Source organism: Megalopta genalis, chromosome 7 (assembly GCF_051020955.1).
Source record: "Megalopta genalis isolate 19385.01 chromosome 7, iyMegGena1_principal, whole genome shotgun sequence".
Taxonomy (NCBI): domain Eukaryota; kingdom Metazoa; phylum Arthropoda; class Insecta; order Hymenoptera; family Halictidae; genus Megalopta; species Megalopta genalis.
Window position 1 is genome coordinate 23387598 of NC_135019.1, and position 13554 is coordinate 23401151.

The 13554-nt window shown below is 36.1% G+C and overlaps 1 protein-coding gene across 6 annotated transcripts in view; it reads right to left on the minus strand.

Annotated features, from left to right (window-relative positions):
- Positions 1-13554, minus strand: part of Mp (collagen XV/XVIII-type protein multiplexin) — a 567976-nt gene that overhangs the window by 272371 nt on the left and 282051 nt on the right. The window contains exon 2 of one of the 6 annotated variants that reach the window (XM_076523940.1): positions 1555-3362. The exons of the other annotated variants lie outside the window; for them this stretch is intronic. Coding sequence (XP_076380055.1) covers positions 1555-1746 — 192 coding nt within the window. The 5' untranslated portion in view covers positions 1747-3362. The remainder of the gene's footprint in view (positions 1-1554; positions 3363-13554) is intronic. 6 annotated transcript variants of the gene reach the window in all.

A 13554-nucleotide genomic window follows, 5' to 3' on the forward strand; every position in this document is an offset into this window, starting at 1 on the left:
AAATTGTAAAACGAGCAACAGACATTTACTTCGACAGCAAGAAAAGAGCACGCGATCCCTACGTTTATTAGTCTCTAACGTCCAGAAGTGAAACACTTATCAAAAACCATTTGCCTCTAAATTCCATGTAAAATAACTTTGTAAAATGATTCGATGGCTTGTTCTGTCATGTAAAGTAACAACAATCGTTTAGGATATAAATTGAATAGCTTTTGTAAGAAGTATTTCATTCAGCAAAGTAAACGTTTGCTGAAAAAATGGCGAAGCAATACTATAAAATAATTAGTTCAATGGTAAGAGAAACTTTAATTTTCTGTTAACGTTTCTTCCAATATTGTCAATTGCTGTGAGCTAATTTCTAAACAGTTGCAACAGTACAATGCTACATTTAGTAGCATTGTAGCATTGTTTTCTGCCGATTTGGTATTCACATAAAGTATAACTTCATGTTCACGGTTTAATAAAATTGTTAAACCATATCTACGTTTTCTTACCTGCGTAAAATTTATAATTGTACATAAATGGTATATTCAAAGCAGCTTTATCAAATACCACGACGATCAAAACGTGATCGTCGTAAAATATAAAACCGTCTTCCTGTACAAACATGTACTATGTTGGGAAAACGATGTTCGCGACACCCCAACTACTCAGCGGATTTTATGCACTCGTTTCTAAATTTAGTATAAAGAAATACCTAGCATCGATGTTTATTATTTTAGAATTTGTCAAAGTGTGCGAATTTGGAATCGCATATATTCGCGCCAAATTAACAGTATTTTCGTTTCGCTTTTATCACTGGAGGGCTTCAAAAAATATTTTCCCGTCATATTCCGATGTTTTGGAAATAACGCGTGAAAATGAAAACTTGCATAAAGAAATGCTGCCTGTTTGTAGATGGAATATCCCGTTGAACATGTCCAAAAATAATGTTCAACTGCAACCGTTCTGGGAATATTCGAATTTTCACATCGTATAAAAAGCGATATTAAATAAAAGTTCCGTTCCTGATAAATCAATATTTTGTAAAATGATCTCCGAAAAAAGACAGAATTTGCATAAATATTCAAATTTCATGGTTTCATATAAAAATCAATATTAGACAAGAATTCTTAACCGACAAAGCAATATATCGTAAAGTGATTTCTGAAGAGCAGAATTTGCATTTGTACCATAATTTCATAACATACGAGAAGCAATATTGAACAAAAATTCTTTAACGTCTTAAAATGATTTCTGAAGAGTACAATTTTCATAAATGTCCAAATTTCAGAATATAATGTGAACGTGAAACAAAAATTCTTTACTTATAAAAACGACATTTCGCGAAGCGAAATTCTGGAAACTTTCACAGGAATACCAAATTTCGTAGGAACCTATGAATAAAGAAGAACTTAACAATGTTGCATAAACGATCCGCTGCGTAATTATTAGGTCGATATCGACATAAAATTATAGCAATGAATGAAAAGATGATTCAGTTGTGCTTAACGTGACCTACCGTAACGACACGCCGTCGAGCGGCGCCATCTTGAAAAAGAATCTTCTACTCACGTGTTTCGTGTCCGGGTATCCGGTGATCTGTTGCAACTTGCTGCTGACCAATTTAGTCCCTGGCTTGGTGGGCTCCTCGCTCTTGTGCCATATCCCGATCACACCGGTAATTATCACCGCCACTAACGTAATTATCCCGATCAGCAAGGACAGGGTCACGATCTTGCTACGAGGCGATATTACCATCGCCATTTTTCCGCGTCCAGAATCCAGATCCGTCCCCTGAGCACTTGCGACGTCAAACTTTCAACAAACTGTTCCCACCGACTATCGACGGATCCGAAAATTCTCAATCAATAACTCCGATTAACATCAATATATCATTTATGTATACATATATCTAGGTATATGAATATATATTCATTTATGTGTGTGTATATATATATTTCTCTCTCTCTCTCTCTCTCTCCCTCTCTCTCTCTCTCTCTCTCTCTCTCTGTTTGCAGTTTGGAAACGGGAACGTGGTAGATCAACTATAATATTTCTTTGACACGGTCGCACGAGACTGACTGCAACGATTTTTCCAGTACAGACTCTCGATAGTATTATAACTTTATTATGTCCTCGCATTCGAATATCGACGACGAGTCATCCGTGTCCTCATGGACTCTCCTTGATCTCATCTGGCCGCTTCGATTGATCACCAGAGGGACTCGCGGCCTCCGCTGAACCTCTTCGCCAGCAGCTCTCAATGGCACCGGCCTTCGTGTCCCATGCTGCTCGGAGAATTTCGATTTTTCCCAGTTTCCCCGGAATACTGCTAAGGTTAGTCTCCTAAACGTGGACACTCGTGCGCGCGAGCAGCGGCTCCGGATCAGTTCCGTTCGACTAGAAGATTTCGATCACGTCCCCCACGTCTGGTTTCCCTTTCGGGAAATTTCCTGCGAATCCCCGCAACTTCTTGGGTATATTACTCGGCCTCACGTGCAGCTCGTGTGCGCCAGCAAGTTTAACACTCTCGGTAACTTTCCCGAAACTCGCTCCACCAGGAATTTCTTCGCATCGCCTCCGCGACAGTGTTATCCGCGTTTCCCGGACACCCGGTAAACACTCGCGACGTTAACGCGGAGCTGCTATATTGCGAATCGGCGAATCTCCTGTCACCTTTCCAGAGAAGCTTCGCTCATCTCGAACGCCTCAATTCCTGTATACGCTTCTTCCTCCTCATTTCACGCGGATTCCACGATAGTTCCCGCAAGACGCTCGAAGAAGGTCAAACTGTTACGCCAGTCGAAGCTCCGGTATGTTCGTCGACCGATGTTCAAGTCTCACAACGAGATTCGACGTCGACGAATTTCAATTCGACGGAACGCGCGGCTTCTCGTTTCCATCAATTCCGTGCCTCATAAGTTAACTCTTCGTTCGCGAAGATGGCGCGACTCTTTCAAAATAGACTGTCCGGTTTGTCTCCCAGCTGCGAGATTGTTCTCCTCGAGGGGAGATCAAGCTTCGTCTGCGGTCACTTCGTGAACACCCGGTGCACGCTCGCGCGGATCAACAAGTTTAACGGCCGCGAGGAGTCAACAACAACTGGTTGCGATAAATTCGTCTGAATAATCAACAATGGACTTCTCTTCGAGAATTGTTACAGCGAAACAGTCGAGCCGAGTCGGTTCTCGACGGATAGACTCGTTTTAATGAGACCGCGAAGACAGTTCTCGAGAACCTTTTTCCCTCTACTTCTTGCGCCGTTCCCTCTTGTCCTTCCCGATTCGTCACTTCCCTTTCATACCTCTTCAAGGCTGGACCTCGTCCCGCAGCAACGAAGCGGATTCAACGGACCCTTGGTTGCCGGGGTGCTCACCTTCCTGGGTGTTAGGAAAACAATGAAACCTCACGAATTTTTCATTGCCCCCTGCGACGGGAATTCGAGCGATACTCCCCGTGTTTGGCCTATGTCTGAACTCGCGGATGGACGTCGGACAGATTGCGATCGGGCAGAGAGGCTCTCAGGGACTTGGGAATGATGCTTGGCAACCTCCTTTTGTCAGGAGGACCGCCGGGTCAGTGACACAGTTCATTTGGTAGCTGGATCTACGATTCTCGAGGTGAATAACGGTTTTTGGGGATTCTTTTTTAAGGCACTTGGAAGACCGCTTTTTGTGCTAACTAAGTGCTACCTACGAGATTGTCTGTTCAATTGGGGAGTTAAGCACTTTCTGCTAGACAAAATTGTTTTGGCAGCTGGATTGACAATTTTCAAGGTGGAGAAACAGTTTTTAGGACTTTTGCGTACTATGAGTATTACAAGATTTTTAGCTAAATTAAGGAGTTGGATACTTTCTGCCGAGCAAAGTTATTTTGGTGGAGAGATCGATGATATTTAAGTTGGGGAAACATTTTTGGGGGCCTTTTGCACATTAAATACTACAAGATCTTTAATTCGATTGGAGAGTTAGTCACTTTCTGTCGAGCAAAGTTAATTTGGTAGGTAGATCGACGATTCTCAAGATTGTTCAACACTTTTTAATACTTTTGCATATTATAGATACTACAAGATTTTTAGATCAATTAAAGAGTTAGGCACTTTCTGCCAACTATAATTAATTTCGTAGCTAGATCGATGATTCTCAAGATGAGGAAACACTTTTTAAGGACTTTTGTACGCTACAAGTATTACAAGATTTGTAGTTCAATTGGAGAAACAGGTACTTTCTGCCGAGTAAAAAGAACCTTTAATAATGAAACGGATAATTAACAACGGGTCCAAAAAATTTGGACACGTCTAGACATAATAGAGTTGTGATTTGTTCAAAATCAATAATTATTTTTCTCTTTCATTCTGATTTTATAATTTCACGTGTATTTACCTCTGCAGATGTATTTTTGTTACAAATTCTTAGTTTGTATAAATTAATTTTAATAGCACTAGTTGAAAATACATAAGATAAAAAAGAACTTCTAACTTGAAAATTACGAAACTTATTTTCTGTGAAAATTTTATAAAAAAGAAAAATAGATGTAACATAAGAAAGTAGGAGATTCTGTCATATAATTTTGCAACAAAACTCAAACTATTATTTACATATCTACTTATATTTACCGGTATTTTCGAAATAGATCGAGTCACAAATTTTACTATATGATTACAGTATTTTTGCATAAATTTCATAAAGAAATGAACGACCGTTTTTATCGAATTTCATTTAATTGGCAGACACGACTTTTGACAATTATAGTAACCGCTTACTCGACTTTGACAAGCGTGATCTAATTAAAGTTCAATTCACTCGGACCATATCGAAACTTCGATGGCCGGCATAGGAAAAAAATAATGAGACAGTATAATTTGATAAATGGCTCGTACTTTTCGAGAACTTCAGCATCAGCGTGAATTATCTTCCGATGAGAATTTAATTGCTTCAAGAATGGTCTCGGCTAGCACTTGCTAATCAATCAAAAAATAGTTTCAGCCGCCAGAGAATTGATTACTTTGCTAACCTATCGGCTCATAACATTACTTACGTCCGCCGATATACAAAAGAACCGTTTAAAATTGCTTTTCTTGCAACAATTAATTTCCATAAGAAGGATGACTTGCGAAACTGTTGTCCACATGTGGGACAGATTTCGAGTTATGACGGTGATTAATGTTCCTCTTGATACGAAATGAACAAGACGAAGAAATATGTTCTTGTCGGAAGTCTACATAGTAGTCGACAGTTTGAGTATTTGTTATAAAACTGGTGTGGCGTGTGTAAGTGAAGAAAACAGCTAATTAACTGAATAAAAAATTGTTCTCGAAAATTATTAATATCCCGTTGCACGTTCAGACACTAATGGTTCTTTACTATTGTTTAAAAAGAGGAGATTTTTATTTCTGAGTTTTCCATAGCATTCACAATCATAATACGTAAATGGTAGAGGAAATATGAAAATGAAGAATATGTTTTTTATTGCACTTTAAGAATTCTTTTTTGTTATCAATATCACAACATACTGTGAATTCTCATGTTCAAAGAATGACTCTAAGGACAAAAGTGATATGGTCTCCAAAGGCAATAATTGTATTAGATTAGACACTGTTGCTAACAACAATGTCGACAGACATCAATGAAATTTTAAGAATGTATACAATTTTCTAAAAATCAGTTTCATGCGTCACCTAATAGACTAATACGGCAAAAAATACTAATACCACTAGATGAACTATCAATATTTTAAGTACAAATAGTAATGTAAATACTGAACATTGTTCAAAATTACGGTATAATTATTATAAAATAATTATAATTATTATAAAGACACCTTAGAGTAATTATTTCCACGCCTGTGATCACTTTTGAAATAACGTTATTCGAAATACACATTTCTAAATAACATTTTACTTTATTTTATAATTATTACAAATAATTTTTTCAGATAGTTGTGTAAATTCTTCTCGTAAATTATTAACGATTCTGCAAGACCAGCCTGATTATGTAAAATATCTATCCCATAATAAGAAACTCTTTTCTAAAGAATTCACTCTTCTTTCATCTTGCGCACCAGTGGAAAATTTTCTTTCGCAACAATATTAGATGAACCCAGACAAAAATCTCTCAAGAATGAACTTCCCTAAGAAAGAATTTTGCTTAAAAGGAAATTGCTGTAAAGATTTTTCAAATAAAAATCTTTTTGTTGCATATTATTTCAAGCATTATATTTTTCGTCATGTTTAAAATAAAGAAAATAACGAAATAATTAATTATATTTGAAATTGCTATTATTTCAAATGACTCGATATTATTTTCATTTTAAAATAACAGCATTGATAATGACGCACAGCGTGGTCGAATTGAAGAATTTCGTATAAAAAACGAAGTTTTTGGTATTCACAAATTCGTTCTTGCCGATTTGAAAATCATCAAACATTATTGATTCACTTGGATGTCTTTCTGTATTTGTAAGAACCATAAACAATTAAACTGCAGAAAAATTTTTACCGTCGTCTTTTGAAATCATTTTTCGATGTATAGATTACTATACAATATATGCAATATATACACAGTGGTATATTCAATTGTAACTAATCCCTTGTACATTTTTCCGGGATTTCATGTCTACATTTACATTCTTTACTCATCGATTGATGATACAGTAGAGCCTCTCTTATCTAAACATTTATTTTTGTAATATCCCGATATCAAAACATTCAATTATCTAAAAATCTCATTCAAGTTCTCTATTAGGTAATAATGTATCTAAATAATACAATGCTTATAGACGGTAGAACGTTCGGATACTAGAATATTGTAAAAATAAATATTCGGATAAGAGTGTCTCTATTGCATCACCAAACAAGTGGTTCGATATAGAACAACGATTTTCCAATTTTTGTCCACAGTAGGCTGCATTGCGCGACGGTTCGAAATAGATGATTACACAAATAGTTTTTCTTTTCATATTGAAAGTTTAACGCCGCATCAACAGCTAGATTATTAACGTCTCAAATAGTTATTTCCTATTTCCGTGTCAAATAATGTTTGTCCGCTTCTGGCTGGAGTAACAAGGACTAAAGACAGTTCGAATGTTAACGAGAGTCCCCGTAGATCGTTGAAAACTCCGCAGAAAAACGAACAAAACCGATTCCCCTGCACGCTAAAGTGTAGGCATAGGGTAGCAGTTTACCGTGTCCCGGTTTCGAGCCGCGAAAAAAGCGTCGCAGTTGCGGAATCCGCGTACGTCGAACCGGTGCGGACAAGTTCGCGAATAATTCAGCCGGGCAACCCAGTTGCAAGGAATAAATATCAGCGCGTTAATTTATTCGCGGTTTAGAGCCGCTCGAACGGAGCCGTGGCTAGCAACGGGATTGCGTGGGCGAGATATCGCAGCATTTCCCGGCCGTTCTTTTGTTGGAGCGCCGGGAAGAGGAACAAAACGCGAATTAGCGACGCAGAATCACGGTCGAACGTGCGGGATCTTAAACACCGGGATCAATTTTCCGGCGTTATCGCGGCCGTACCTACGGTAACACCGTTTCCATACCGGCCGCTCTGTCCGTTACACGGTGACCAGATCGCTATTTTCATTTTACACGGTAAAATGCGGCAAATGCGGCCGCGAATGCTAATGCGGCCTGCGGCCGGTATCGAAGGATGGTAATGAAAATGAGGAACGCATTAGGCGATCCGGGCACGGAATCCGGACACATTTTCGAACACCACGATACGGTTCTACATCAATACCCAGCCGCGAAGAATCGATGCCGAGCACACAGAGTGGGCTGCATGCTCCGAAAAATAGCTGTCTACAGTCATCAATATGTCATTTGTTAAAAAGATACGGCGAAACGTGCTTTTCACCACGGATATTTCTATTTTGATGCCACTTGTGCGCTTCGGTATTTTGTATTTTGTTCATATTGTTCGCATCAGTCCGGCTTTTCATTTTCTTGTTTTTAGATTAACTGTTTTATGGTATTTTTTTGCTGCTATTCTACAATTTGTATCAGTTGTTGTTTTTACGTAGTATTTTTGCTTGGACGTGTCATTTTAAGGTCAATTTAATATTTGGCTTTATTTGTGTTCACCGATGTGTTCTGCTATTTGAATCACTTGCTTTTGTACAATATTTTTCTTTGAACGTTTTATTTTAATGTAAATTGAAAATTTGAATTTCTGTTTGTTACTAATGCATTCTATTGTATTTAGTATTTACGCTCCAATGTTTTATTATTCTGCTGTTTATATTATTTATTCTACGTAATAGTTCCTATTCTATATCATACATAATATTTTATATTGTATAGAACAGAGAGATACAAATTGCATTGATTTTGGCATAGATATTTTATCTTGGATACTTTATTTTCTTGTATTTTGTATCTTCAATTTTATTTTATTTTAAAATCATCCAAATAATTTACTTTTGATACTTATACGGGATATTTAATCCAAAACACGTGACCGAATTGTGTACATTCTCTAACTGCATTGTTACACATTTATGTATACATACACTCATACACGAAAGTATTCGAACGCTTACGTTTCTAACATTCAATTAATAAAATATATGTTAAATTGAAGCACTTGATATAATATAACACATATAACAAGGGATGGGTCTTAAGACTGCGTAAGCAAAATTAGAAAATAATTCAACAATATATAGCGTTTTTACAGTAAATTTATTGTAAACACGTACCAGAAATAGCTCACAAAAGTATTCGAACGAAACAATTAACAGTTATTTAAATTAAACGGTTAAAGGTTTTAATAGGAAGTTGATCCACCTTTTGCTTTTATAACAGCCCTAAGTCTGTTTTCCATTGAGTGGACCAACTTAGAGAAGTAACATTTGCATCTATTGATTGCCATATTTCGATAATATTTCGTTTTAACACTTCTTTCGAAGTAATAACCGTATTTCTTAATCATCTTTCTACTTCATCTCATAAATGTTCAATGGGGTTTAAATCAGGACTTTGTTACAGTTAAATCAGGACTTTGCGGTAGATGTGGCACCACGTGTGGAACATTATATAATACCCATTCTTTGACTATTTTAGCGGTATGCTTCGGATCATTGTCAGACTGAAACCAATAATCGCTAGGTAAATTCAATTTTGATACGCTGTTTTTTAAATTTTCCTGCAAAATTTTTAAGTATTTCGAATGTCCATTATCCCATCGATGAACACAAGGTTTCCCACTTCACTAGATGCCATGCAGCCCCAAACTAATACAGATCCATCATTATGTTTTATAGTCGGTCGAAGATTTTGCGGTTCTAATTCTGTGTTCTTTTTCCTCCAAACACTTTTACGTCCATCGCTCTACCAAAAACGTTAAATTTACTCTCATCAGAGAATAATACTTTGTCCCAGAATGAATTATTTTCATAAATTAAACGTGATTAAACGTACAATTTTATTTTTTTGTTCATAAATGGCTTTCTTCTTGGAACACACAGAATTAGAACCGCGAAATCTACGGCCGACTATAAAACATAATGGTGGATCTGTATTAGTTTGGGGCTGCATGGCATCTAGTGAAGTGAGAAACCTTGTGTTCATCGATGGGATAATGGACAAAACGAAATACTTAAAAATTTTGCAGGAAAATTTAAAAAGCAGCGTGTCAAAATTGAATTTACTTAGCGATTATTGGTTTCAGTTTGACAATGATCCGAAGCATACCGCTAAAATAGTCAAAGAATGGGTATTGTAAAATGTTCCACACGTGGTGCCACATCCACCGCAAAGTCCCGATTTAAACCCCATTGTACATTTATGAGATGAAGTAGAAAGATGATTAAGAAATACGGTTATTACTTCGAAAGAAGTGTTAAAACGAAATATTATTGAAATATGGCAATCGATAGATGCAAATGTTACTTCGAAGTTGGTCCACTCAATGGAAAACAGACTTAGGGCTGTTATAAAAGCAAAAGGTGGATAAATTTCCTATTAAAACCTTTAATCGTTCAATTTAAATAACTATTAATGGCTCACAAGCCATTTCTGGTACGTGTTTACAATAAATGTACTGTAAAAACGCTATATATTGTTATATATGCGCGTTGTTTCCAAATGGAATTAAGTTTAATGAAGTCGCTGGTTGCCTTTACGTACACTTTAATAATATTACAGCTATGGTCTTAGCGTTCTTAGAGTTCTACGAGTTCTGTCCGTTCTAACAGTTCTGGTGGTTCTAACAATTCTGGTGGTTCTAACAATTCTGGTGGTTCTAACAATTCTGGTTGTTCTAACAATTCTGGTGGTTCTAACAATTCTGGTGGTTGGTGTATGGTGGGTTTTGGTGGAGGAAATGAAGCGTTTTTGATTGGAGATGGGTATGTCGGAAGGAACTTGAGGAGTGGGAAACTGTTCGAAAGTTCGGGTTGTAAATTTTCCGTTTTGGGAAATATGGAATTTATGAGTCGTGTTGTCCGTTCGTCGGGTCGAAGGGTATTTTCGTTTGGGTGCATTTTTTACTGTCGAAGGTATCGCTTAATTGCTCAAGGGATGGCCAGGGACGTTCGACCTTCGGTGTTGCCGTCGCAACAATTGTTGAATTATTTTCTAATTTTGCTTACGCAGTCTTAAGACCCGTCCCTTGTTATATGTGTCATATTATATCAAATGCTTCAGTTTAACCCATATATTTTATTAATTGAATGTTAGAAACATTCGAATACTTTCGTGTATGAGTGTACGTAGCAAATTATGGATGATTCTGAGACATCAAATAATCATATTCACAAATTACAAACATTAATACATGATGAATTACATAAAATTCTAAAGCAGACATTTAGTCGGTCTTTTTTAGCCCTGAAACACGCTGTATATTATTTAATTTGACGCTTTCACTTTAGCGTTTTAATACGGATATTTATATATTTCATCTAATATTTTGTTTTTATGTTATTCTTACATTTATGTTTCATATTTCTGTTTCAATGTTCTACATTCGTGATATTTGTAGATTTTCGTTGCAATACTTCAACTTTATTGTTTCGCAAGAGAAGTTTTACGTTCTACTTTAAACATACGCCACTTGCAGCCCTTTTATGCCGAGTCTTCGGTGCAGCATTATGACGAGCAATTGTCATTCGCGAGAAAATGGAATGGCGCTGGTTATACCTTTGGGAATTCTACGGTGCAGATGAAAATATCCGAATATTTCAACCAGCGTTAAGGAATGCGAAGTACCATTGGCGATGGCTGGATATTTAATTGTTTGCGAAATTCGTAGATATAATTTTCTAAATGTACTTTCTTCATCAAAAAGTGAGTCCAACACAATCATCAAATCATTTACATACGTTTATGTCATCTCTAAACTACTGCATACCAATGTCGTATTAAATTTCTAAAGTAATTAAAACTTGCAACTACATATTTTGATATTTATGTGACAAAATAAAAGGAGGTTCCTTGAATGAAAAATAAAAGAAAAACAGTATAAATACTTCTAAATTCGCGTTTCGTTGTATTTTACAAATTTACACGTATTGTCAAATTCTAATAGCAATCAGTGTAAGTTGACTTCAATTAAGGTTTAATTTCTTGTAGCAGTACTTTCAATAAATAAATGTAACATTATTTTTCGTTGTATGCAGGGTGGGGCATTTGAAACGAGACACCTGAATAACTCGCTCGTTTCAGATAATAGAAAAAACAGTGTCAGACAAAAGTTGTTTGATTTCGAAGAACACATAATATGATGCCAATAATTAATCACATTAAATCACATTGTAGTAGTATCTGCATCTACGGATCCTGTTACTGGTTTGTACTTCGACTAAATTGTGACTTTGCATTAACATTCGGTTTTCAAAAATGTGTTATACAAATACAGCTAAAATAGATATGATTTTCATTTATGGCAAATGTAAAGTTGTAAAGAAAGCAGTACATGTCTATGGTGCAAGATTTCTCGATCGTGTTAAACCATTGTCAGTGTTGTCGCAGATTGTACGAAGAGTTTCAAGAAACGGAAAGTGTGACAAATACCCAATCGAGTTAAAAGATTGGTTAATGAGGAGAATGCGATAAATTTGAATGATTATGTATATATATATATATATATATATATATATATATATATATATATATATATATATACTTTGAATGATTTTCATTTATATGTCATTGTATTAGTCTTTTGAAAGGGTATATTATAATGTGAATAAAAAATTAGGTCATTCCATTTAAAAAACAAGTTTGATCTTCACATGTCCTCTACACCTCCACCTGTGAAAAAATTATTGACATCATATTATGTGCCCCGAATTAAACAACTTTTGTCTGGCGCTTGTCTACTATTGTCAAAAATAAGCGAGTTATTCAGATGTCTCGTCTCAAGTGCCCCACCCAATATAATTTACGCTATTAAATGTTATATACAAATTGTACAGAACTGAAGTTCCAAAATATTTTGTATATATTCGCTTATTGCGTTGACTTGACAAATCTCTTAATAAAAATTGAATCCTTCCTCAATACACAAATTATACAGAATTATAGATTATATACTTTATGTAGTTTATATATTTCAAGCTTTATATTCATTATACGTATACACAATGTACATAATTGTAATTGAAAAAAAATTTTCCTATATTCTTATATTACCTTGACTTTAAAAACTCTTAATAAATTGAATTCTTCTTCAATACACAAATTGTACATAATTATAGATTATATACTTTATGCAGTTTACATATTTTAAGCCTTATATTCTTTAGATACAAATTCTACAGAATTATAATTTCCGACTTGATTTTAAGCTTTAAAACAATTAGACTGGTCCATTGAAGAGAACACAGTCAGATTTGATAGTCGTCGCTGGTCCGACTACCTCACACGTGTTGCCGCAGTTAAAAAATCAAACGCACGTCTGGTTGATCACGGCAGACAGACCTGCCACCGAAAATCCGAAAAACAATGACTGGTTACCGCTAATCAAGGGACAAGTTCCGAAATTACGTCGGCGTCACACCGATTTCAGTGAGAACGGGGAAACAATCGCGTTTCAGATCTCTCTCGCTCGTATCGTGAGAATTCATTAGCCGGGCCGCAATGGACGCGTTTCAAAATCGTTTTAATCCACGCTGCTGCGCTGTGTCACGCTGCGAGAGTGTCCGTGGCAATATGGTTGATACGTCCGTTGATCTGTGACAGCGTTGGAAAAGGTGCGAGGTTGCTGGACGTGGTATAACGCCGTTGTAATTCTCACGTTTACGAAAATGAAAGTTTCATTGTTGTTTTAATACTCCGCGCCGGAGTAACGATACCATTACAAAAGCAAATGATAATTTCGCGAGATGTACGGTTCTAAAGCCTGCAATATAGTTCGTGCGTTTGAAAAATCATACTATAATCATTACTAGATTGCAACAAAACGTCGTGTCTCGCTCGCAAACATTTCCTCTGCCAAACTCGAATGTCACTGTTTTTAAATTCTAATTCCAACTGTTAACAAAAAATTATTATGATATTTACACAGTCTCTTGCCATTTTTTTCTATCAAAGATTGTGTCGTTATAATCATAACGAATTATTAGGAA